The sequence below is a fragment of the Lepidothrix coronata genome, unplaced genomic scaffold, assembly GCF_001604755.1.
Source record: "Lepidothrix coronata isolate B3197 unplaced genomic scaffold, Lepidothrix_coronata-1.0 Scaffold3, whole genome shotgun sequence".
NCBI lineage: Eukaryota > Metazoa > Chordata > Aves > Passeriformes > Pipridae > Lepidothrix > Lepidothrix coronata.
The window spans coordinates 5,341,689-5,364,346 of NW_016690183.1; the positions used below are offsets into that span (position 1 = coordinate 5,341,689).

General features: G+C 37.6%; 1 protein-coding gene across 9 annotated transcripts in view; it reads left to right on the forward strand.

The window, feature by feature from the left end:
* Window positions 1-22,658, forward strand: part of POU6F2 (POU class 6 homeobox 2) — a 354,832-nt gene that overhangs the window by 156,007 nt on the left and 176,167 nt on the right. For all 9 annotated transcript variants that reach the window (XM_017820432.1, XM_017820438.1, XM_017820448.1 and 6 more), the window contains 2 exons: window positions 15,559-15,650; window positions 16,579-16,807. In XM_017820432.1, coding sequence (XP_017675921.1) covers window positions 15,559-15,650; window positions 16,579-16,807 — 321 coding nt within the window. The remainder of the gene's footprint in view (window positions 1-15,558; window positions 15,651-16,578; window positions 16,808-22,658) is intronic.

The following is a 22,658-nucleotide window of genomic DNA, read 5'->3' on the forward strand; positions in this document are numbered from 1 at the left end:
ATGCAGAGGATTGGAGTTTGACACAAAATTGACTGTGGAGCTGGGCTGTTAAAACAGACCTTGTTAGTTGGAAAGATGAGGGATGTCACTTCTAATGTGTTCCCACGTGTTTACTTCTGTGATAGTACATGGAAAGGAGAAGACTGTACAGGTCTGGCAGATAAATGAGTTATTTTCAAAAATCCTGGCTGTGGGTCACATTTGACTGCTCAGTTTGGGATGTGAATTCACTCTTGGCCTTTGTTATCTCTGTGAAATTGTCCCCCAAGGTAAACGGAGCAGAAAAATATTCATGCTAACAATGCTGTCAACTGCTATTACTACATCATTAGTATTTCTTGTCATTTATTAAAAGCGAGTGATAATTCTTTAATGTTCATTGGCACTACAGTAGGAATGCCCTGCAGTTTTGTGTTGTATCTTCAGTAAAAGCTATCAAATATGTTCAGGAAAATGAATGGACCCAGAACCTATGAATTTCCTAGAGGAGGTAGGAAAAGGATTTTAGCCTCCAGTTTGTGCACTTGGGGACCCATAAAAATCAAGCTATTATACTTAGGTTGATTTTATAAATGACTCCACATCTGCTCCAGAAAAGTTTGGGGTATTCAGAAACCAAAAACCCTGTGGTACATGAGGACTGAGAGATGATTAAGCATGACTCTGACATATATCTTGGTATATGGCACTCCTGTCATGACCTTTTGCAACTTTCAAGAGCGCCCCTTGAGAATAACACCAAATTGGTGCATATTAAAGAAATGGGAGAGTTCTTTTAATTCAAATACTGATTTGGAATCAAGTTGCCTGACAAAGTGTAGGGTAGAAATGTGGTGGAAAACTCTATTTGGTTCTTGGTGGAGTGCAATTCAGTGAGATCTGGCCTCCAAATATAAAAACTCAGTTTTGATTCTTCTGTTTCATTGAAATTATTTAAAGTAGATTAAAAGAGGAGAATTATGACAATGACAGTTTAGACTACCTCTATTATTTTCATCAATTATATAAAATTCAGATGGCAAAAAGATTTTAAAACAAAAAGCTTTTCTTTTAAAGTACAAATTATGTATGTGCTGTTTTGTCCCAGAGTCAGCTTTTAACCTCCAAACACTGTAAACCTATATGAACCAGGATTTATGGTGGTTGTAATTGGACTCAATGTATTACAACTGAAATTTGCTAGCCAATTAAGAATTATTAGTAAAATCAAGAATTTCAGGAACGGGGGCAGGGAGAGAAAACTGTCTTTGGATTTTTTTTCAGAATGACTTTCAGCCTTGCTTAGGGGGGATAAAATGAGATGCTATTAGGAAGAAAAGTATCTCACCAGAGCTTGTAGCTATTGCTGTCTTGAATGCTTATGCAGCTGCTCCACTGGAGCCAGATTGATCCATTCACAGTCAATGATCATTATATATCATTTCATACAGAAAATGCAATGCTTTTCTTTTAAGTTGTCCTTTCTGATGGATGCTATTATGCTGAATCTTATTGCATTATATTATAGTTCTGAAATATTTAGGTATTTATGTCTTTGGCAAGTAGAAGAGTAGAGTGTGAATATGATACTGTGTTTGAAAATATTTATCTTCATGGAGCGGGAAAGTACTCTTGGAAGATGAGCTGCTCCTAATGAGGAAATTCTACCTTCTGTTCCAGCATGAGAGGCTGAAGTGTAAGAGGCCTCCAGCCTTCAGGATTCCCTGATGTGTTTTAAGACCTTGTGTTAGTAGCAGAATCGTTACTATCTACTGGGATTTCCTCCACTCTTGCAATTTTAATGCAAAATATTTTTTATTCCAAACACAAATTTATTCTAAGAAAAAATAGTGTGTTTAAAATTGCCTTATGTACTGCACTTGATATTTTCTTTTCTAAGAGCCACTCTGCCTTTAAAAATGTAAGCAATTAGACCCACATATTTTTAATATTCTTGAAGTCACTGTGTCAGTGAAGACACTGTTTTGTTCAAGAATCCTCATAAAAGAGGAGGAAAACAGCACAGAAAAAGGAGAAGCTGAGCAGCAAAGAGGAGCGAACCCTTTAGAACTCTGTGCTTCAAAAAGAAATGAATGAAGGTTAAAACCTAGATAGGAGACATAAATGTTGTCACTTTTCTTTGCAGTGACTAAACCATTTTTTTTCTACTCCCTGAACTGTATATCCCATAGTGGGTCAGCTTGAAGTTCTGATACGAAATTATTTCGGTGCCCGGAGCTCAAGCACAGAGGCACACTCATCATGCTGCCTGATGTTGCAGGTAGGCAGCAGCCAATGCTGCCATGCCTTCACTCTCCAAAGCCTGGGCCCTGCTCCTGAGGTGTACAGTGTATAGGATGCTCAAATAACTGATCAAATCAACAGTGACTCTACCTTGATGACAGTCCCCTAATATTTTAGGGAGCTATCCCTAGAAAACCTGATGCAGAAAGATCAACCCCTACTGAAAACACCAAGCACTGGCTTACATGCTGCTAGATGAACTCTCTTCCACCATGCTGCTCCCCATCAGCCTCTAGGTCTGCTGCTTGTGTCTTAGGAGAACTTAGGAGATATTTGTGCTGCTTGATCCCTTGCCTGGCACTTTGTGCGCTGCAAAGCAACACCACAGTGCTCTCCTGCTTAGCCCATTGGTATTTCAGAGCAGCTGGGCTGCCAGGACTGCTCTGGGACTGAGGAGTCCCAGCATGGAAGTGTTACAGGCAAGGACTGTGCTTAGAGACCCCCACCTGCAGTGCAGGCTCCCCTGAGAAAGCACAACATTCCTGTTTGCAGCCTACTGTGATAACTTCCAGCCCCAACATATGACACAACACAACACAACCATTATGCCATCTTGAAAGGTCAGAATGTATGCACTGTCCTATAATCCAGTGCTTAGGTTTTCAAACTTTGCAGGACTCAGAGATGCTTTAAAAAAAACCTTCTACTTTAATATAAAACAGGAAGCCTGTGTCTTACTGCCACAATTTGTCTCAGAGTTATTATATGACATTAAACTTAGGGGGAAGAAAGTAACTTCCATGTAAGGAATTTCATGCTGTTCACAGTAGATATCACTTGGTATTAACTGTGTACTTGCATCTGTGCAGCTGCCAGAGCCTGGTTTTTCAATACCAAACAAAACCGTGTAAAATAAAAGAAAACATTTAAATTCTTATGAAACCTTACAAAATCTTGCAACCTCTCCAAGATCTGAGGAGTGTCTATGCACAGGGTTGCCTTACCCAGGAGCACAAAGAAGCATCACCAGTGCTTTATGTTAAAATTTATTTTAGTGAGACTGCTCACAAGAGTAGATAACAAAGTGTAGGAATGTGTTGCTATCCTCTGCTGTTTTGAGCAAACCCCATCTGTGGTCATTTTTCAAAAAGAAAGGATTCGGAGGATACTGTTGTACAACTTGCACCTCCTGTGTTTCTCTGCAGGTAATCTATAGGCTGCTGGAGACATGCAGAAAGGGCTTGCATTTGTCCTCCAACCAGTGCTCCTCAGAAATTTCATCCAGAAGCCAAATAAAGATTTAGGATAGAATTCAGCAGTGAACCAAGAGAGCAGCATCAGAACAAGAAAATTTTTGTTGATAACAGGTCATGTACTCAGCTAGCTAAGGATAAAGAAAGAAAAAGATATTGTGTCTATAAGTCTAACTAAGACTGTGGGTGTGCATTAAGGACTTAAGCCAATTTGAAAAATGCTGCCCAAATTTGTTTCTACTGTGCGCAAAGTGTTTTTAGGCCTCAGATGAGCCATTATATTTATCCACCATGATATCTTTTAAAATATATTTTTGAATAAGGAGCCTGTATGGAGCATACATATTAATATAGCTTAAGTGAACATGTTTGTACTCCTGATAGACAAGAATGGCTCATTTGGAGCCCTCCCAATTTTATGCTGTTTAGGAGGTGTGCTAGATCCCAGATGAAAACCCACAAGAAAACGTAATTAGTGGAACAAAATTTACTGCATATACCCCACGGCTAGTTTTCACATTGCAGCAGCTTTGCTGTTAATTTTAATTCTTCTCCAAAGTACTGAAAACAAGAAGTAATTGAGTTAGGGACCTAATCACATAAAAAAATCAAGCCTTATTTTCCATACATCTTTTTCTTCAAAGAATATTTTTAAAGAGACCTAATCCTCTATTCATTAAGAAAATAAAGCAACCAGGCTCACAAACTTTGACCTTGAATTGTAACCTGGCAGGATCCAGATAATGGATGCTGAAATAGAATGGCCAACTTTCTTGAGTAAAGATTTGTAGAATCTTACTTCTGGTTCACCAAGTTTCAGGCCAAAGCAAGTTTTACAGCCAAGTTATAAATATTTGAAAAATTTGAAGCATAATGGAAATGCTGACAGAACCTTAACCGCAAAGGCATAAGCAGCTCAGTGTTGCAATCTAGCAGTGCTGTTTTGACAATTGTTATATGATAGTACAATCCAGGTCTGGAGAACTTTTAGCTAAATATATGTATTTGAACCTAGTTTACTTAGACCTTAAAATAATCATTCACATTAAAAATCTATAGCACTCTGATGTATAGATCAAGACATTTTCTTTCTCCGTAATATATACCAGACAGGTATACGTTAAAGTACACAATAAATAGGCAGAGTATTAAATCATTTAGGTGGTGTTTCTTCAGACTTTTCTTCCGATCACTATGTACTGAACAATATCATAAGAGCTATATATCCTTCGAAGTGTTGATATGTAACCAGAACAAACAGACAACATAGGAAAGGTGGAGAAAAGTTAGATATATAAGCAAGAAAAAGTGAGTCATTGATTTTATTGACTGGTTTGTTAACTTCTGACATTGCAATAAAGCCTTATTTATTTGTATACAGAAGACTCAATTATATGGATACATATTATTTAAACAGCTGCATTATTTACAGTGGAATTGCAGTTTCATAAATAATATAGACCTGCACTTCTCAAGCTGATGTTTATCCATTGTTACCATTTAGGGAATTGTGGTATCCACAAATGTTCTTTGGAGGAAAGTCATTAGAACAGCATTTAGTAAAACCCATGCCATTATGCATGTCCAACGCACACTAGCACATACAAGCTGTGTTCTTCACAATGACTGAAATAAAAACTGTTGCATCCTATGGTTCTGTGACTGAAGGAAGCGGCATGCTGGCAATACCTGCTGATACTACCACCCTAATTGACATGCTCCTTTGGTCCAGGACTCCTCTATGCTCTGACAACCCAACAACACTGTCTGCGAGATGAAAAGTGGTGAAGGTGGTGAAGGTCTCAGAGGAGTGGCTGGGCACTAAGCCTAAATCTTCCTTTTGCTAGTTGAACACCTAATCTTTCTTTAATTTATGGCAGCCATAAAGAACAGACACTGGAAATTTTGGCTATTTCCAACCAGCCCTGGCTGCCTTTAGCATATCCTCAAGGCTGGGAGCACTAAAAGAAGATATTAGGAAGGCAACAGCATTCCAATTCCATAAAGCACATCAGGTGTGCTAAACCACCTTTTGGTTACCAAAGGATCTGACTTGCAGGAAAGGTGGATCCAGGGTTCTCTATGCTCCACTTTGGCCTGACGTAAGACAGCTTCTCTGTACAGACAGCTTCTCTGTACAGCTGGGTTAGAGAGGCACAGAGTGTGTGTCTGTAGAGCACCATGTGAGCATAGCTGTGTGGCTTCCACACCAGGACTGGCTTCTCTCAGCTCAGCTGGGAGCATGGACAAAGAAGTTCAAATCTCTTTGTCTATATGTACCTTTAGATATTGTCTTATTTTTTGTACATACTGCTGCATCCTTCTAAAGGGTTGCATGGGTCAAAGTCAGATGCCAGATCTCTTACAGAATAGTTAAAAAATGTTTTCTTTAAAAGCTCTTTTAGAAGGAATCAGTGATTACTTTTTGCTCAACTCCAAATTATATTTAGTAGGCATGTACACGTAGTCTGAGATCTGACATTATCCTCAAAGTAAATAATATGACAGCTGATGCTGGTTTTGTGTTGGTGTGTAATGGAGTTAGAATAATGACAGGACAATAACATAATAGAATTCTGCAAAGCCCTCACTCAACTTTAAGTGGAAGTAAAATGTTAGAAATGAGACGACGATAAAATAATGCTTTGTAAAAAGGATAAAAGAATAGTGTTACCCGAGTCTATTAGTGACATAACACACTATGAATTCAATTAAATTAATAGCATCTTTTACCAGTAGTTATTTTTCAATTACTGTTATGCTGAAAAAATAAACAGAACAATATAATATGAAAATGAAGGTGATGTAGAAACTGATTTGTTTAAATATATGTATCTATATAGAGAGAGGCACATATATATATATATGTGAAGACAAGCATTGGCATGGATTAGAAACAGTTTGTGTATTCCATGTAATTTAATCCTATTAGGATGTGTCTCAGTGCTCTATTTGAAGCAAGTTGCCTGCCACTTGCTATTTTGGCAAAGCTAAGTTGTGTGGCTTCTTTTTGCTTTTTAGCTTCCTTCTCAGCATGTTGTTACAAAGAGGTCTTGCATGTCTAGGTGCTATTAACTAGGAGATCTTTCATACACTTCAACTGTCCTGGGATATATGCCTTTTACATGTAAAGTTTTTTTAACCTGTGCTGTTATTCTTAAACCTTTCCTAGAGAACTAATCCAACAGGTTTATAATCCAGTGGGAGTTTGACTCTCATAAAGGCAAGATCAACATATTACAGGAACAGTATCCAAATGTTTGTAAACCACTTGTTTTTTTCTCTGCAGATATTTTAGGGTATTTTCAGTGTACAGAAGACCATCCTAGTGGCTACTACAGTGTGTTTTATTATCATTGACTGGTAAATAGCTGCTCAAATCCAGACACAATGATAATGTTGGCTAGTTGTTCTTTAGCTATATTTTATATTTTTAGCTTTTGATCTATGGAGGAGGGAAGGAATGGAGGGGTGGATGTGTGAACCAAAAGCCCTTACTGTGTTTTAAACTTGGTTTAGTAATGGTAAGGCTTGACATAGTTTGCAAGACCTGGTCGGCAGACAATGCTCTTTAAAAACAGAGTAAGTGTTTGGGAATTCCTGGCAAAAATTTACTGTAAATAGCCACTACAATTGATTTCAGGCAATAATGAAGAGACAGAAGTTAATTCAGTTCAGGATTTACAAGATCTGGAGGCATACATACCATGAGTTTCTGGAACTCCCAACCAACAATTTCATTTGAAATAATGTCTCACCCTTCTGAGCCGCATCATGAGAACCTGCTGCAGATATCAAATGGCACAGGTTGCTTTTGAAAGGCTGTTTTATTTTTGTAGCTAGGAATTTCTGAAGGTACATATGCAGCTAAATAGGTTTATAATGAAGACTTGCCAGTTTTGTTATATAGTGTGACCTAGGAGTGTGGTCTCCTGCATACAGAGTTGCTGCCACTGTTAAGGTTTCCTCCTGGATCTCGACTGGACTCCTACAGGACACCACTCTGTGGGACGGCTCTTTCAAGGGCCTCAGTAAAGTCCAAACAGCTGAACAACCTGTAATGAGACACTTGATGGAGCTGCCCCACAGGGCTGTGTAAGACCACAGCAGAAAGTGTAAAATTGTTTAAGACACCACAGGGATGAAACCAGACAGTGAACTCAGTAGCAATAGTGCTAAACCACTTTACCGGTAAACCACTGTTGCTTTACCATACTTGCTGTTAAGGATGCTCCAGTAGGAGTTTACATATATTGTGGGTTGCATTTTGCTGAATGCTGACTCTGCTGCCAGGTGCTTTTACTAGGTTTAATTTAATGCTTTCTTCCTTAACTGGATATTCTCCTCTCAACAAAATAGATGATTTGAATTTTTAAACAGGCTCTCATAGGACCAATAGGATACTAGGTTCACCTGCTTCCTATCTTACAGCTTGCTCTTTCCAATCCCTTGCTGAAGTTGTGAGTTGAATTTCTGTCACTGGCCACCTATCTGTGCCCCCTCCTTTGAAATTAATCTATCATTATAACTCGTAAAAAGCAAAGCATTTCAGACATACTACCCTTTTCTTCCACCCAGAAGCCTGAAATCCTGTGCACCAGAGGTCATCCACGCACATTACCTGTAGTACCATCAGCCAAATATATATTAAGTAGACTGTGCAAGGTTCCCCAGGCAAAGAGCAATGTATATCATTATAAGGTATCTTCATATTCTACCTTATTTGGGGGAAGAGTACAGGAGTCAGATGGGGAGGGTGAATGTCCAGAAGCTGGGCTCTTGGTGGAAAGCTTGCCCTCTTCCCTATTAGGAACAAAAATCACATGCATAAATAAATGCCGTAAAAAATTATAAAGAAACATTAGACAGCTATAAAGATGACAAACTGAAACAGCTGTTCCAAAATAGATATTCTTTAACATGCTCACTCTTTGGCATTTAGTAAGCTTCAAGGAATGGAAGGAAAGGAAAGTTTAATATAGAGAAGCCTCCTGCCCTTCTTAGCTAGGGATCAGCTGCCCAACATGAAATAATAATGCATTCAACTGTCCGTCTTCTGGTTAAGTAACCTTTTTCATCATTGCATTCACCAGCATTAACAGCAAACAGTGAGTATGAAATATTGTATGAATTCAGGTAAAACTAATAAGGTCTTTGTGACCTTAATGTGATTATATTTGTGGTAACGTATACAGTATAAAAGAAACTAGAACTCTCAATATGAAGGGTCCAGTTCATAAAAAATGTATCTACCATTAACAAAAGATTTTTATGCACTGTACTTAGGGGGTGAAGAAAAGTAGAATGAGTCTATTTTGAATAAAGAACATACTTTTGCAATTATATTCCTTCACGTTTTCTGCAGTAGCAACACTTCTTTTCTTACATGAAATATCTGAAACGGAAGAATATTGATATAGGCACAAATAAGAAAAAAATTTCTCTTAGGGAAAAGAGAAAGAGGAAAAGATGAGACAATTAAAGAGGACCAAAAATAAAGATGGGAAAGAAGAAAATTTAAGGCTTTGGGAGAACTGGGGCTCCCAAAGCCCCAGTAAACTGGTAAATTCAAATGGTGGTTGCCCAGGAGAAGTTATCCGTAACATGAATCACTTAATTAGCCTGATTTTCATTATAAACAGTCACAGAGTTTTAGTGTTATCAGTCCTAATCCAGAAAGATGTAGGTACATAAATACAAATCAAGCTCTGTGCATATGATTATTGAGGACAATGATTTCAGCTACCTCATGTGCCTTGTGTAGGAAGATCCCTTAGAAGAAAGTATCCACAGGAACCAGGCAGAGATGGCATTTTGTGCTCTACTGGCAGAATGATTTTGAGCTCTCCAGATGATTTAGTAGCTTTGCAGTTCCAACTGTGTGGCAGTTTCAGATAAGTATAAAACTGTGGTGTTTTACTAAAGTACTAAATGATACACTCAGTAAAGCAAAGCTGCTCTATTCATTCTGCTGTCTAATTCATTCCATTTTGCATGTAGAATTTTTAACATTTCTGTACAGAATATTACATTGACATATATGTCAATATGGTAAATCAATTTATACCATTTCTTTATCATGCCACAAACATTTTCAAAAGTAAACTAGAAGGTTTTTATACATTGGTAGGGGAAAATTCAGAATGAGAGTTATGTAAATTGACACAATTTGACATTGTGGAAGACTTGCACACTATTTGTGTGTTGTGATAAAAGGATTGAACAGTAAAATAATAACATCAACCATTGCAGTTCTGTTAAGTTTCAGAATTAAGAGGTGTTGGTAGTAATCCTACTAACATGCAGATCTCTACTTGCTTGTGGCTCTTTGTGAGGGTGCCTAAAAATAAAAGCTTAGAATCTAAAGTACAGGTCAGTAGGAAAAGGTGAATTGCTTAATCATCTATGGAGTAACCTGGTACTTAGACCAGTTTTATACAATCCAAATGAGTGAACTGTGTGCCACATCTTAGGCATGGACTGGAAGGAGACAACTATCTAGTTACTTAAGTTAAATATGAAACGTCTAAGCTTAAATTCATACCTTTCACTGGATGAATCATTATTCTAATGTAATTTATGAGATTGATTTTCTTTGCTGAAGTAACAGGAATATCTCCTCTGATAACTGTAGGATAATACCATTGTAAACTGGATTCAGCATAAAATCTCAATTTTCTCTCCTGTAAGTACTGCGTTTGTGAAATTTTGGGTAGCAATCTGATTACTAAGGTTTTACGATGAGGTGATTTGTGAAGGCTTCCTCCCTGCTAGTCCAAACTCTGAGGAAACAGGAAAATGAAAATAGTGAAATTAAGAGCCATAATATGGTGGGTTTTGGCAGAATGAAGATTGTTTGGGAGGTATGTTATTTTTTCATTATCAGTTGCATCTTTTTCTTTCAGCTACTAAATTTTGTTCAACAAGATTTTTCTTGGTATAATTGTTGACAGTTAAGGGTTCGTTTAATGAAGAGATGAGTTACTTTTCTTTAATCAGAGATGATGGACTTCCACACACCATACCTGATAATAGTTTGTTTACTTTCTTTGAAGGTTACATTTTTTCTCCTGATAATATTGCTTTTGCTCTAAATGCAGCTATATTATATGCTCAGACAGTGAGTTTATTAGTTTTTTAAATGTAAGAACTATATTTCTCCCAGATAGTATTTTTAATTATTTCATTCTCAAAGCTGTATCTTTACTGGGAGTTGTCTCAGTGAGTAAAAAAATGTCTACTCTCGATTTCTTATTGTTACGGTAACTGAGAGATAAATGCAAGTAATTTAATGTCACATTTTGGAACTGTATCTAAAGATTTTAATATGAACTGTTCTTTGAAATGTTGTGTTCTTTTATTAATGTTGCTTCATTTAAAATATTTGCTTAAATCTCAAAAGGATTTATGTGTTCTTTTGATTACTGAAAATCTAGTATTATTAAATTTGATCTTGCTTATTTTTCAAAGCATTGAGTACTAAAGAGAGTTTGCCTAGCATCTCCATGGGTCTGATACAAATGTGAGACATATTGAATTCATTCTTGAACAGCATATCCAGATAATCTGCTGAGACTAGTCCTATGCTGCAATTTGGTCATTGGCTTTGAGTGAGCTTTGGTTCAGAGTTCGAAAAGAGATGCCAGTGTGCCTTTGAGCAGGCACAAGAACACATCCGCAGAAGGGCCAGGAAAGAGCTGGATGTACAAGTTTGATGCACTCAATTGTCTATCCTGTAATGCTCTTCAGTATAGTTCCATCTGCCAGTCAGCTGCAGGTTCCCTACAAGCATAGAACACTAGGTGACACAAGGGCTTTGCATCCAAGAGAGGATGCTGGGGAGCACATGCAGGCTCACCTTGTCAGAACTGTTGGTAGCCCTGGAGCAGCCAGGAGTCACAGAGCAGTTTTGTGTTTTGACATGTTATCCTGAACAGTGTAACCACAGCTGAGAATATCTAGGTGCCTAAATGGTGCTTATATGAGAATCCAGATCGGAGTCCCTCTTCCCCATTAGTTTAAAGTGGGGAATTAGAGCATTCTCTCCTTCTTGGGGTACTGGAAGATAAAGACACTTAGAACTGAATTACCGTTTGTATTGCTGAAAATGCGTAAGAAATAAAAAGGAAACAAACTGTGGAAAGCCTGTTAATAACTAGTACATTTACAGTTGTAATTTTGTATGAGGCTCAGAGGCCTTGGGCCTTGGGATGCAGAATTCCTTTTTTCTTCTGATGTTTGTCTTGTTGTTTTCTCTTTTTAAAACCATATATTGTACAACATGGTTTTTCACTTGGTTTGGGGAGGGTTTTTTTCTCTTTTTGATAAGAGGACAAAATGTTGCCTTAGTTTTACTTAGCTTTATTTTAAATAATATTTTATTTTAAGAAGGTTATTTTACAGTGTTTACAGTGCACTTCAATTTTTTATTATGTCATGCCCTTCCAGCCCCTTGGTGGGATGAGAGGTGAACGTATGCATTATATAATTCATAATTAATTTATGATGAATCACATATGATGAATACTGCTTATTAAATATTAAAGCCTTGCCTACAGTCATGGCGGTACTATGGCAGTAGCACAACTGTCTGTTCCGATGGTACTATTGAGCAATTGACCTAGGCTGTGATATCAGCACCCAGTTATAAGAGAAGTCTTAGCTACTTCCCTGGACAAATGGTGTTAAGGAGAATTGGCTCTCTTTCCAGAGTAAGTGCCTTTTACTGCCTTCTCCTTACCCCTTGTGAACCACCAGTTGGAGGTATAATAAGAGTACAATCTCTGGAAGGCATAGTTGAGAACAGAGAAGGTGCTGCTGGTAGCTCCTCAACTCCATAGGGACTATTATGAGTCCTAGTTCCTTCCTTCAGTGATAGAAAGCTGGACAGAGTTGAAGAATAGCCTAACAGAAGGTAATGGCCTGGATCTGGACAAGTGGAAATCCAGGCTAGATTTTGACAGTCCATTTTTATTAGCGAGGATTGGAATTCAGACAGGGGAATAATTTACCTGCAGAGGTCATTCCGGCATCTGTAACTAATCAGCTCCCAAATAAAGGCAGTAAAACAGAGGGCAGAAACCATGTAGGGGATGGCTTGCTACCAGTTTAGGGCAATTGGTCCTAATGAAGGTATTTTTCCAAATTCATAGCAATAAATTTGTTAATCAGAACTTGTAGAGAAATCAGATATAGACAGGGCTGTCCTGACTCCTCTGAAAACAAGGGAATCCACCCAGTCAACATTATAAGGCAGAAAAGGAAAAGTAGCCTTCTACTGATGTTTTATGCTCTGCTTTGCCTTCCTGGGAGCATTGACCTGTGTGTCTCACTGAATACAACAAGGAAAAATGCTGCCGCTGTGTGTGATGCAACAGAGCTTAACCCTGAAATCCTCACTTCACTGTATTTATTGCCAGCCCAGCAGGCAGATTTTCCCTTGCATTTTCTTGACTCAACTGGCTGTTATAGCAGATGGACTAGAAGGTGCAGGAGAGATGGGAGAATTTCAGTCTGAGAATATGGCATTGATAATTTCATTTAGGATGCCACCTAAGACCCCATGAGTGCATGTGAAAGTGTGTGCTGTTTTCCTCAGATGCCTGCATCTTAGGGAAAGTAAATTAGAAGCAGCAGGCAGAGATTTGAGCACTGAAATAAAAAAAAAAGAATCATCTGTGGTGAGTAACTGTGTGAAAGGAATGTAATCCTAAGTGATTCCAATTAGTACAATGCAAAAGGAAAGGAGTGTAATTAATTTTGGCTTGATGTATAATCAACTTATACTACACAAAGATTGTGAGATCAAATATTGAAAATCCTTAGGGTACAGACAGCAGAAATCAGTTGTTCTTTGGATAGCTGTACCATGGAAAAAAGAATACTAAAGCACAGGTATATTTTTTCAGAACTTATTATTTATTTTCTGAGAGCTCAAGCTATAGAAATTGAAATAAAATCCAATACTACTCAATATTTGACTTTGGTTTTGTTTTTTTCCCAAAGCTTTCATAGGATAATTTAATGATTTGACAGATTATCAGGAGCTTGTTTTAATATTAATTAAATAACACACAAAGACAGAATTCTCAGTCCTTAAAATTACATAAATAAAACTGATTTATAAGATTTGATCTTAATGGGGAGTGATATATTCATTGGTATTGAGCCTTTGATCTAATACCACTTTATACATACCGCTGTGATGAGAAGATTAAAAAAAAAAGGATCATAACAGTATGTGGAAATTACCAAAGGAAGAACTATGTTTAGTAACATAGTGGTTTTTTTTTATAGAACGGACCTGTACTGGGGAAACCCTATCTTTGGTCTTAGGGATGACAACTAGGATTGTTATGCATTTGAAAGAAACAGTTTTCACTGAGGCTCACATATCTCTCTTTTCATTTAACTCAAATTTGTAAATTGCAGATAAAAAGTTTGGTGACTGCATCTCTTTTTGCACATTATTAGGCAATTGTTAGAATACTCACTGATTATTGTAGGTCAGCTTATTCTCATTATTAAATGACAGTGATCATTAAAATGCCAAATGTATTTTTACAGACTCGATCTTTATAAAACATCAGCAAGTTTTAATGATTTTATTAGTTCCAAATCAGATATTTCAATAGACCATTTGTAAGTATTTCCAGAAAAACATCCATTTCTGAGTTTTTGAGACCACACAAAAATATTTACAAATTAATCAGATTTCCAGATTTCTGCATAATAACTCTGCACATTTATTGTTTAATCTAATTCTAAAATTCTGTTATGATTGACGCCTTGCTGTAGAGAGAGAAGTCAATTGAATAATGTGTAGCAGTCAGTTTTATTTGTACCTTAATATGGTGAAGGTGGATTTTTTTTTTCACATTTCCATTATTTATAAGTTGTTCCCCTTGGAGAATATATAAAAGAATTTGTTTTAAATGAGCTGATAATACCCTCTTTAAAATTTATAAGTATGACAGAATCGTTTCCTTTTTCCTTACCACTCAAGGATGTGCCAAGAAACTGGTTCTGAATTCTCCTGCTATTCATAGGATAAACTGGAAAAGAGCATCTTGTTAAGGTTTACTTAGAAAAGAATTTCAACCACTCATCAGAAAAAAAAATAACAGAACAGGAGGTATTGTACCAACCAGCAAACCTGGTGCTATTGCCAGAATTTTATTTACAAGAGACCACAGTACTCTTGCAGCTATGTTTGATACTTGCTGTCATTCTTATAACTTCAAAGATCACTGTGGGCCTGATCATGCAATCAGTGCTGACAAACTGTACGAATCACTGCAAGCCCTTCCCTCAGTGAAAGTGGAGGATTGGGATGTAGTTTTGAAAACATCTTGGTACTTTCTTATAACTGATAAGATGTTTTTATTTGCCTTCTTCCCTTTCAAATCAATATTGCAGACTTCAGCAAAATCCAGTAGGGCTGGACTGTGTTTTGTGTTTAGAAAGTCATTAGTGCCCAGTGTATAGTTTGATTGTTGGATATTGATCATCTCAATAAATGCTGGAAATTCCTTGGTTTCACAGAGTTTTGCTCAACCTCCACATGCAATATAAAAAACAAGATGTTATTTGGAAGCATACCAGTTTTCAGTTATAATAGTGCCTTTTTATCCTGCATAGTAGAGTCTTTGCTGCCTCAGTAACTGACAAAAGAAAATGCTTTATTAAGATAGAAAGTAGATGTGACTTCATTGTTTTTCAGATAATTTTTGCTTTCAGAAATTACGATGGCTGATGTTCACCTAAGCATAAAAAAATGCAGTTCCCACATGCGCGGAGTGCTCATGTAGACTATGTAAATTGATGTATAATGCACATTAACTGGGTTGATGATATCTTCAGTTTCACTGCTGTCAAATTTCTGTAACTCCTTGAATGAGTTGACTGGTCTGAATGCATGTTAGCATAATTTATGCAGCTGATAAGTGATTTGAGTGCTTGAGTTATTGATAAAGTGCTTAAACATATAATTTTTGGCTTCATATTATGTGACATCAGAGTAGGAGGTAACGTGGCAGTCCCCAGGCTTGATATTAAAGTCACTTTGCTCTTTGGATTTCAGAGGCCAGAGGAAACACAGTGCTGCCTGACACAAGCCCAGCAGACCAGCACCAACCCAGTCAGTCCCATCCTGCATTCCCTATTGGACCTCAGGTCAGTATCTTTTCTTTCAACTAATTGAAATGTACAATTTTATAAAAAATAAATAACCATGATTGATCATCTTTGATCTGTGTAATGTAGAAGACGCAATTATCTTTGGCTGCATTCAATGTTACAGAAAGGGAGCACATATGTATTGTGTATGGTTTAGAAGTCATGTTTGGCAAGATCAGTTTTTTGTATGTTTTTCTAAAATAAAACCTAAGCAGTTTTGCATATTTAAGAGGTTAAATTATTTGAATTTCTTATGTAAATTACTTTTGAAATAAGTGTAAAAACTTAATATTAAAAATCTTGTACAATTTTAATACAACACCTTTGGCTCTGACAATTCTGCCTGTCACACACAGCTCTTGCATTAGTAAGACATTTCATTATCTTTTCTGCCAGGTATTTATTTTCTGTTGAGCACATTAAGTGTAGGCACTTAATGAGATTTTTAAATATTTTCCATCGCACTTCACAATTTTATCCAAGTCCAGCCATACCCTAAAAAGATACTCGATATTCTTCCACTTTCTAGGACAGTCTTGGTCCACAAAGTTTCTGATAGTTGTTACTATAGTGTTTTCTGTTGTTACCAATCAGTATACAACTGGGAAGACTTGGGAAATGTTGGTATTTAGGTACTTGTAGGCCGACTTGAGTTAGACCTTCTTTCATTCATAAATTAACTTTGGCGAATGTGTTATGAATTTTCCAGTCTAAATTCAGCTGGGATTGCTACTATGCGACATGATTGGGGCTTACAGTTTCAGACTGTCAAAACTTTCTGTGTTAGTGAAAATGTGTGCTTTAAGATATTGGAAGCAGTGCATATCTGTAATGGAACATGAAGGATCCCAAGCCAGAAGAGTTATAAGCGTGTAATACTGAGCTATACACAGTACAATAGCTTTGTGTTTGTGGTTTCTTACAGCAGCTACTGACAGCCCAACAATTAGCCTCAGCAGTAGCAGGGGTGATGCCAGGAGGCACTCCAGCCCTTAATCAGCCAATCCTTATTCCTTTCAACATGGCTGGGCAGCTTGGGGGCCAACAAGGACTTGTCCTAACTCTACCTACAGCGAATCTCACCAACATCCAAGGACTGGTAGCAGCAGCTGCAGCAGGAGGCATCATGACTTTGCCATTGCAAAATCTACAAGGTAAGTCATGCTGATCATTTTTCTAATAGGTTCTTTCACTTGTTTGTTTTACATCATCTCTCCTTTAAAACAAGTGATCTCTTTTCCAAATTAAATGTTGCTGTCCATGCATATCGAAAGTTAGTACCTGGCTTGTTTTTGAATGCTTGAGAGATACTTGAGGGATATTTACATTTTTTAAAACCATATTGGAAGTGGATCCATTCTATGGGTCAGTGATGTAAACCACTTGAATGATTCATTAGGCTTTTTCTGTCATCAGTGATCAGTGTTCTCTAATCACAGCTTACTTTAAAATTTGAAATCATAGAATCATAAAATCACAGAATGCTAAGGGGTTGGAATGAACCTTAAAGATCCTGTAGTCTCAAACACCCCCGCCATGGGCAGTGACACCTCTCACTAGACCAGGTTGCTCAAGGCATTATCCAACCTCGCCTTGAATACTGCCAGGGTTGGGGCTTCCATGCCCTCCTTGGGCAACTGTTCCAGTGTCTCACCACACTCACAGTAAAAAATTTCTTCCTAATATCCAGTCTTTCAATTTGTACCCATCACTACAGTTCCTGAAAAACAGTCCCTCTCTGTCTTTCCTGTAAGCCCTCTTCAGACACTGGAAGGTTGCTATGGGGTCTCCATGCAACCTTCTCTTCTCCAGGCTGAACAGCCCCAACCTTCTCAGTCTGCCTTCATAAGGGAGGTGCTCCAGTCCACTTATCTTCATGGCTCTCCTCTGGACTTGCTCCAACAGTTCCATAACATTCTTATGTTGGGGCCACCAGAACTGTACGCAGTACTCCAGGTGGTGTCTCACAACAGCAGAGAAGGGGGAGAATCACCTCCCTCAACCTGCTGGCCACATTCCTTTTGATGCAGTCCAGGAATCCATTGGCTTTCTGGGCTGTGAGGGCACACCGCTGGCTCACGTTCAGTTTTTCATCACCCGTCACCCCAAGTCGTTCTCTGCAGAGCTGCTCTCAGTCACTTCTCTGCCCAACTTGTAGGTGTGCCTGGGGTTGCCACAACCCAGGTGTAGGACCTTGCAATATGGTTTGCTGAACATCATGAGGTTTTCATTGGCCTACCTCTCAAGCCTATCGAGGTCCCTCTAGATGGCATCCCTTTCTTCCAGTGTGTTGACTGCACCATCACATGAAAATAACTTAAAAAAAAACCAAACAAAAAAAAAAGCCCCTTTTATAATAAGATCAGAGTTTTCTCAGCTGTCGTCCTTGTCCCAGATACATGTTTTCATTCTTGCTGTGGGAGATCTGCTTTATCAATAAGGTTCTGCCAAGTAACAAGCAAAAAGTCAATGTCTGTATGGATCCTCCCCATTATCTGAGCTGTACCAGAGTTGCAACTGTTCTACCCTAAAAAATCTGCTGCATTTTCTCTGTGGTCTAAAATCAGACTGAAAGCTGTTCTAGAAGATCTCTTTTCTTCTGTAGTATTCTCTCCTGTTAAATCAATGCATCTAATAGTGTTAATAACAGTACTCAATCCAAATACATATGATATAAAATACAGATAGTATTTACTTACTATTCCTAACTATGTTGGTGCTTCTCAGAATGCAGTTGCTGCTGTACAGAACTGAACAAAACATAGCAAGTTAACCAATATCTTACAATAGAATTGTACTTAATGATAGAAGATAGTAAAAGCAGTGATTGTCCAGTGCAAAAGTGATAAAGGTGTGAGCAGGGAGTGTCAAAATAAAGCTTTAGCTCTTTAGATTTATTTATTTATTGTTATTTCTTTCTGATGTAAATGGTAGGAAAAGTTTTTCTCAAATAAAATGGTAATTTTTTTAAATGAATCCTCTGCACTGTGCCCTAAATACTTTTTAGTTATCAAACTCTGGTGGCTGTTGATTACCAGGTGTGTTGTTTGAAGCATCAGAGCCTACCGGTTGTAAAACAGAGAAAGCGAAGAGACAGCTCATGTGTTAAACAAACTCCCTTACAAAGCACATGCATACTATTCTCACCTGTTGGAGCAACTACTTGCCTTTACCTTGTGCATGTTTTAAAGTTTAATGTCAACAGACCTCTCTTATCATAGTTGTAAATGGTTTTCACTTTAATGTTTAAAATAATGTCTCTCTCATACCATTAAGCTGCACCAAAGAACCTGTCATTCATAAATCATAGATGAAAAGGACACACTAATGCACAAATTTTGCTTGTTTAAAATTTGAGAGTACATGTAAAGTAGGGAACTGCAGATTAAAAAAATAATGCAGGAACAGGAGTGAGTAAAAGCAGATAGAACAAAGTGAAGGGGAAGTAGCTTTTTAGTGTAGGTGGATGATGAAATCTTAATGAAGAAACAGGCATTATAAAAATGTATCCTTCCACTCTGAAGTGCTCCGGGTTACAGTTGCTGGGTATGTTGTATTCTAAATAAACATAAGCTTGTGCAGTTCTTATGTCATTTATTCACCCTGTGTTGCAAAGCTGGAGAGTAGGGATTAAGCCAGGTAACCTTTGCTCTTTATTTTAGCCACGGATGTCTAATTGCTGGCTAAAAGGGGCAACTCTGCTGCCAAATGAATTTTACAAGCCATGACCTTATACCAGATGAAAAAGTTCCCTTATAATCTTTACTGGTAGACAGGAGCATGGGATCAAATAGGGACTTGCTGAAGCAACAGGTACAGTACTCTGTCTATGAACATAATCATACCTTCCATAAAATATCTGAAAGGAACAGAACTCATGAATTTATTTAGTTGTGTTGCTGTTTGTTGTGTTCTGTACCCTTCCTTCCCTATCTTCTAAGCAAGTGCTACTGCCTGCCCTCAGTATTTGGAACTGAAACCGATACACAAGAGCAAAATAACTTGGTCAATAGCTCTTAACCACCCTGAATCACAGTTGTAAACTGCTGTTGCTTCCTCTACAGCCCACTTCCCGATGTGTGCGTGAATGAGGGTAGGAATCAGGTGAGAGTGTTGTGTGGTATCATCAGTTCCATTGAACCTGATTGACTTCTGGTGCCTGTTTTTTGTGGGTGGTTGAAAGACAATCATATAATATGTGTTCTCTTTTGTAGCCAGCACTTTTTTAGGAATACTCATAAAAGCCCATGCTTCAACACAGTTTCAGTAATTCCTTTGGGCGAAATCAGACCATAATTATCAGCTTCCATCTCTTAAACCTCACTGTGGCACGGTCAGCTTTGATGACTGGGGGACATGTTTTCATGATTTTTTCGAGCCCGTCTTATTACTCCTGTTGTTGTCTCATCTACTGTCCCTGAATTTTCAGTGAAGTCAAGCACAGGTGTCCACAGCTCCTGTGAGCTGGGTGTTCACAGCTTCTGTGAACTGGGTCTTCTCTTATCTTTCTTTTCTCGTAAGTAAACTTCTAAGCTCTTCATCACAAACTACCCCTGTTAGGTAACTCAAAAGACACCCCAGAAATTTTTTGAATAATGTATGAATTCATAAAAGGTCCGGTCTAACACAGTACTTGAATTCACACTGAATGTTGATCATGGGAGTAATTCCATTACATTTTCTGTGATCCACATACATGTTTCACTGATTTTCTTCTCATGAACTTTCAGGTCTGGTTCAGGGTAACAAGACCTCAGGGTTATTGGATAAAATAATAAACATCCTCACTTGTGGAAAGACAAAATAACACTCAGTGATAGGAATCATAGAGGAGATATGTTAAGTATTTAAAATGAGAAAACAAAAGTGTCTTTTAAAAGTTAAGACATTGGTAAAATGGAGTGATTAATGACATGGAAATTACTCACACAGTATAACTTAGTGAAATTGCCTATTCTTCACTAGTCAGTTACCTATAAATAAGATTTTTTTTCCCAAAGGTATTTGTCTTAAATTGTTCAGTTGCTATATGGTCCTGAGCCACCACTAAGTTGATAGGAATTTCGCTGCTGTAAGTGAAAAGAGGTTTGGACCAAACCAAACCTCTTTCAAAACTTCTTTTCTTCATACATACTTGATTATTTTCTGTGCATTAGACTATGTCATTTGCTATACGCACTGCTATACTGTATCTGGTCCCTGAGCAAATACATCAAATGTGTGTAAACAAAGAAAGGAAGGTGAATGTGTAAATTCTTGCTGTGAAACTTAGAAAAATATGTTTTCCCTGGCTTCAGGTAAGTAAATTTCATATGCACAATGAATATGCAAGGAATAAAATTTACTGCGATGAAAGAGGGTTGGTGGCAGAATAGAACTATCTGCCTTAGTGAAAACAGAAATCCCTGTACGTAACACAGATTTACCTATGGGATTTTGGCTTTCCACCAACAGTTCTTTGAAGAAAACCGTAAAATCAGCGATGGTAACTTTTTATTGTAATCCACTAAAAGCACTGAAGATAAAAGTTTAAAAACCATCCAAGAAAGTTGTTGTCCTGAGAAATTTACATATTTGTTTTCCCCTCACTATTTCTTAGAATTACAGCTGGAGCACACCCATGCTTACCTAAGATTTTGGAGATGTCACAATAAAAATGGTGAGGTTGTGAGAAGGGAAAAAGTGAGGCAAGTACCCCACAAGACAGCAGGTTTTCTGTCTTTTGCTCTTAGTCCACTGCTTCTTGGCCTGTCTTTATTGACTTAATGCAGAAAATAGTCTGCCAGCTTTTCTCTTAAACATCCAAACTTGAAGTCATCAATATTCATCTTACTGTCTTCAGGAAACTTTTCTATGGGCTGAACAGTTCCAGGTTCTGCATGTCTTTTGCCATGTCAGATTTCTCTGGGTTTTGGGAGGAGTGTGTTCTATTTTTTAATTTTAGTTATCCTTCTCAAGAGTCTTTCCAAGGGACAAGTAGTTGCTTCATCTCAGAGTATTCAGTAATGCCTGGGAGCTGATATTCATGAAGACATTCTTTCCCTAAGCCCATCTGATTTTTATGTCTCGCTGTAATATTTTTGTATAGCTGAACAGAAAGATACCTTTGGGGGGGAGGGGGCTGAGTTTGTTCTGTCTTGTTTTCTTAACGTCATTTTTAACCCTGTGGATTTCCTGTTGAAATAACTGAGAAGTGGGAAGGTATTCCAGTGATAGGGAGTTGTTAACAGCTGTCCTCTCATTTTATTCACTTTTCCATGACAGCCAAAGCAGTTTTAGCTGAAAAAGTAATGTATTTGAGCTATTTTTTTAGTATAGTATGTATGTTTGAAATTAGAAAATGACAGTGTTGTCTGTCAGCTCACTGATGGCCACTCACACACCATGGATAACAATTTGGGAGTCTCTCTGCAAAGGGTTGGTCCAAATATATTATAGCACATAGCAATAATATATATGTCGCAACAGTGTTCTAAATGTGTGCACTGATACAGAATGACATTTGAACCCTGAAAGAAATCAACAAGTTAGAGATTGTAGCCTCATGCCACAGAAACTTTGTGTATTTTATTTCTACTACCCATTGTACTGTTCCTAAAGTGGATGTCAATAATTTATTTACAAGTCAGAGTTTTTCAGTCTTGAGTTGTGAAAGAAATGAGAACAAACTATCTCTCTAAATCATTAGTGAAAGGCTTCAGTGCTGAAAGGAAGCCTTGCATGGCTGAAAATGTGAAATCATTAAATTACATTATTTAAACAGTGGCAGGTCATATTTTAGCAGCAACACAATGGAAGGGGAAATGTATTAAGCATCTTAGAGATAGGAGACAGCCGTTAAAATGCACTGATATGGGTTACAATGGATATAGAAAATGGTTAAAAAAATTAAAAAGGCTTTTTTATGTGGAGATCAGTCAAAAAGAATGTTAGGTAAAGACAATAGTAACAAAAGGAAAAAAACCCCTATTGTTTACATTTATTAGATCTTGTTTCATCTGAACA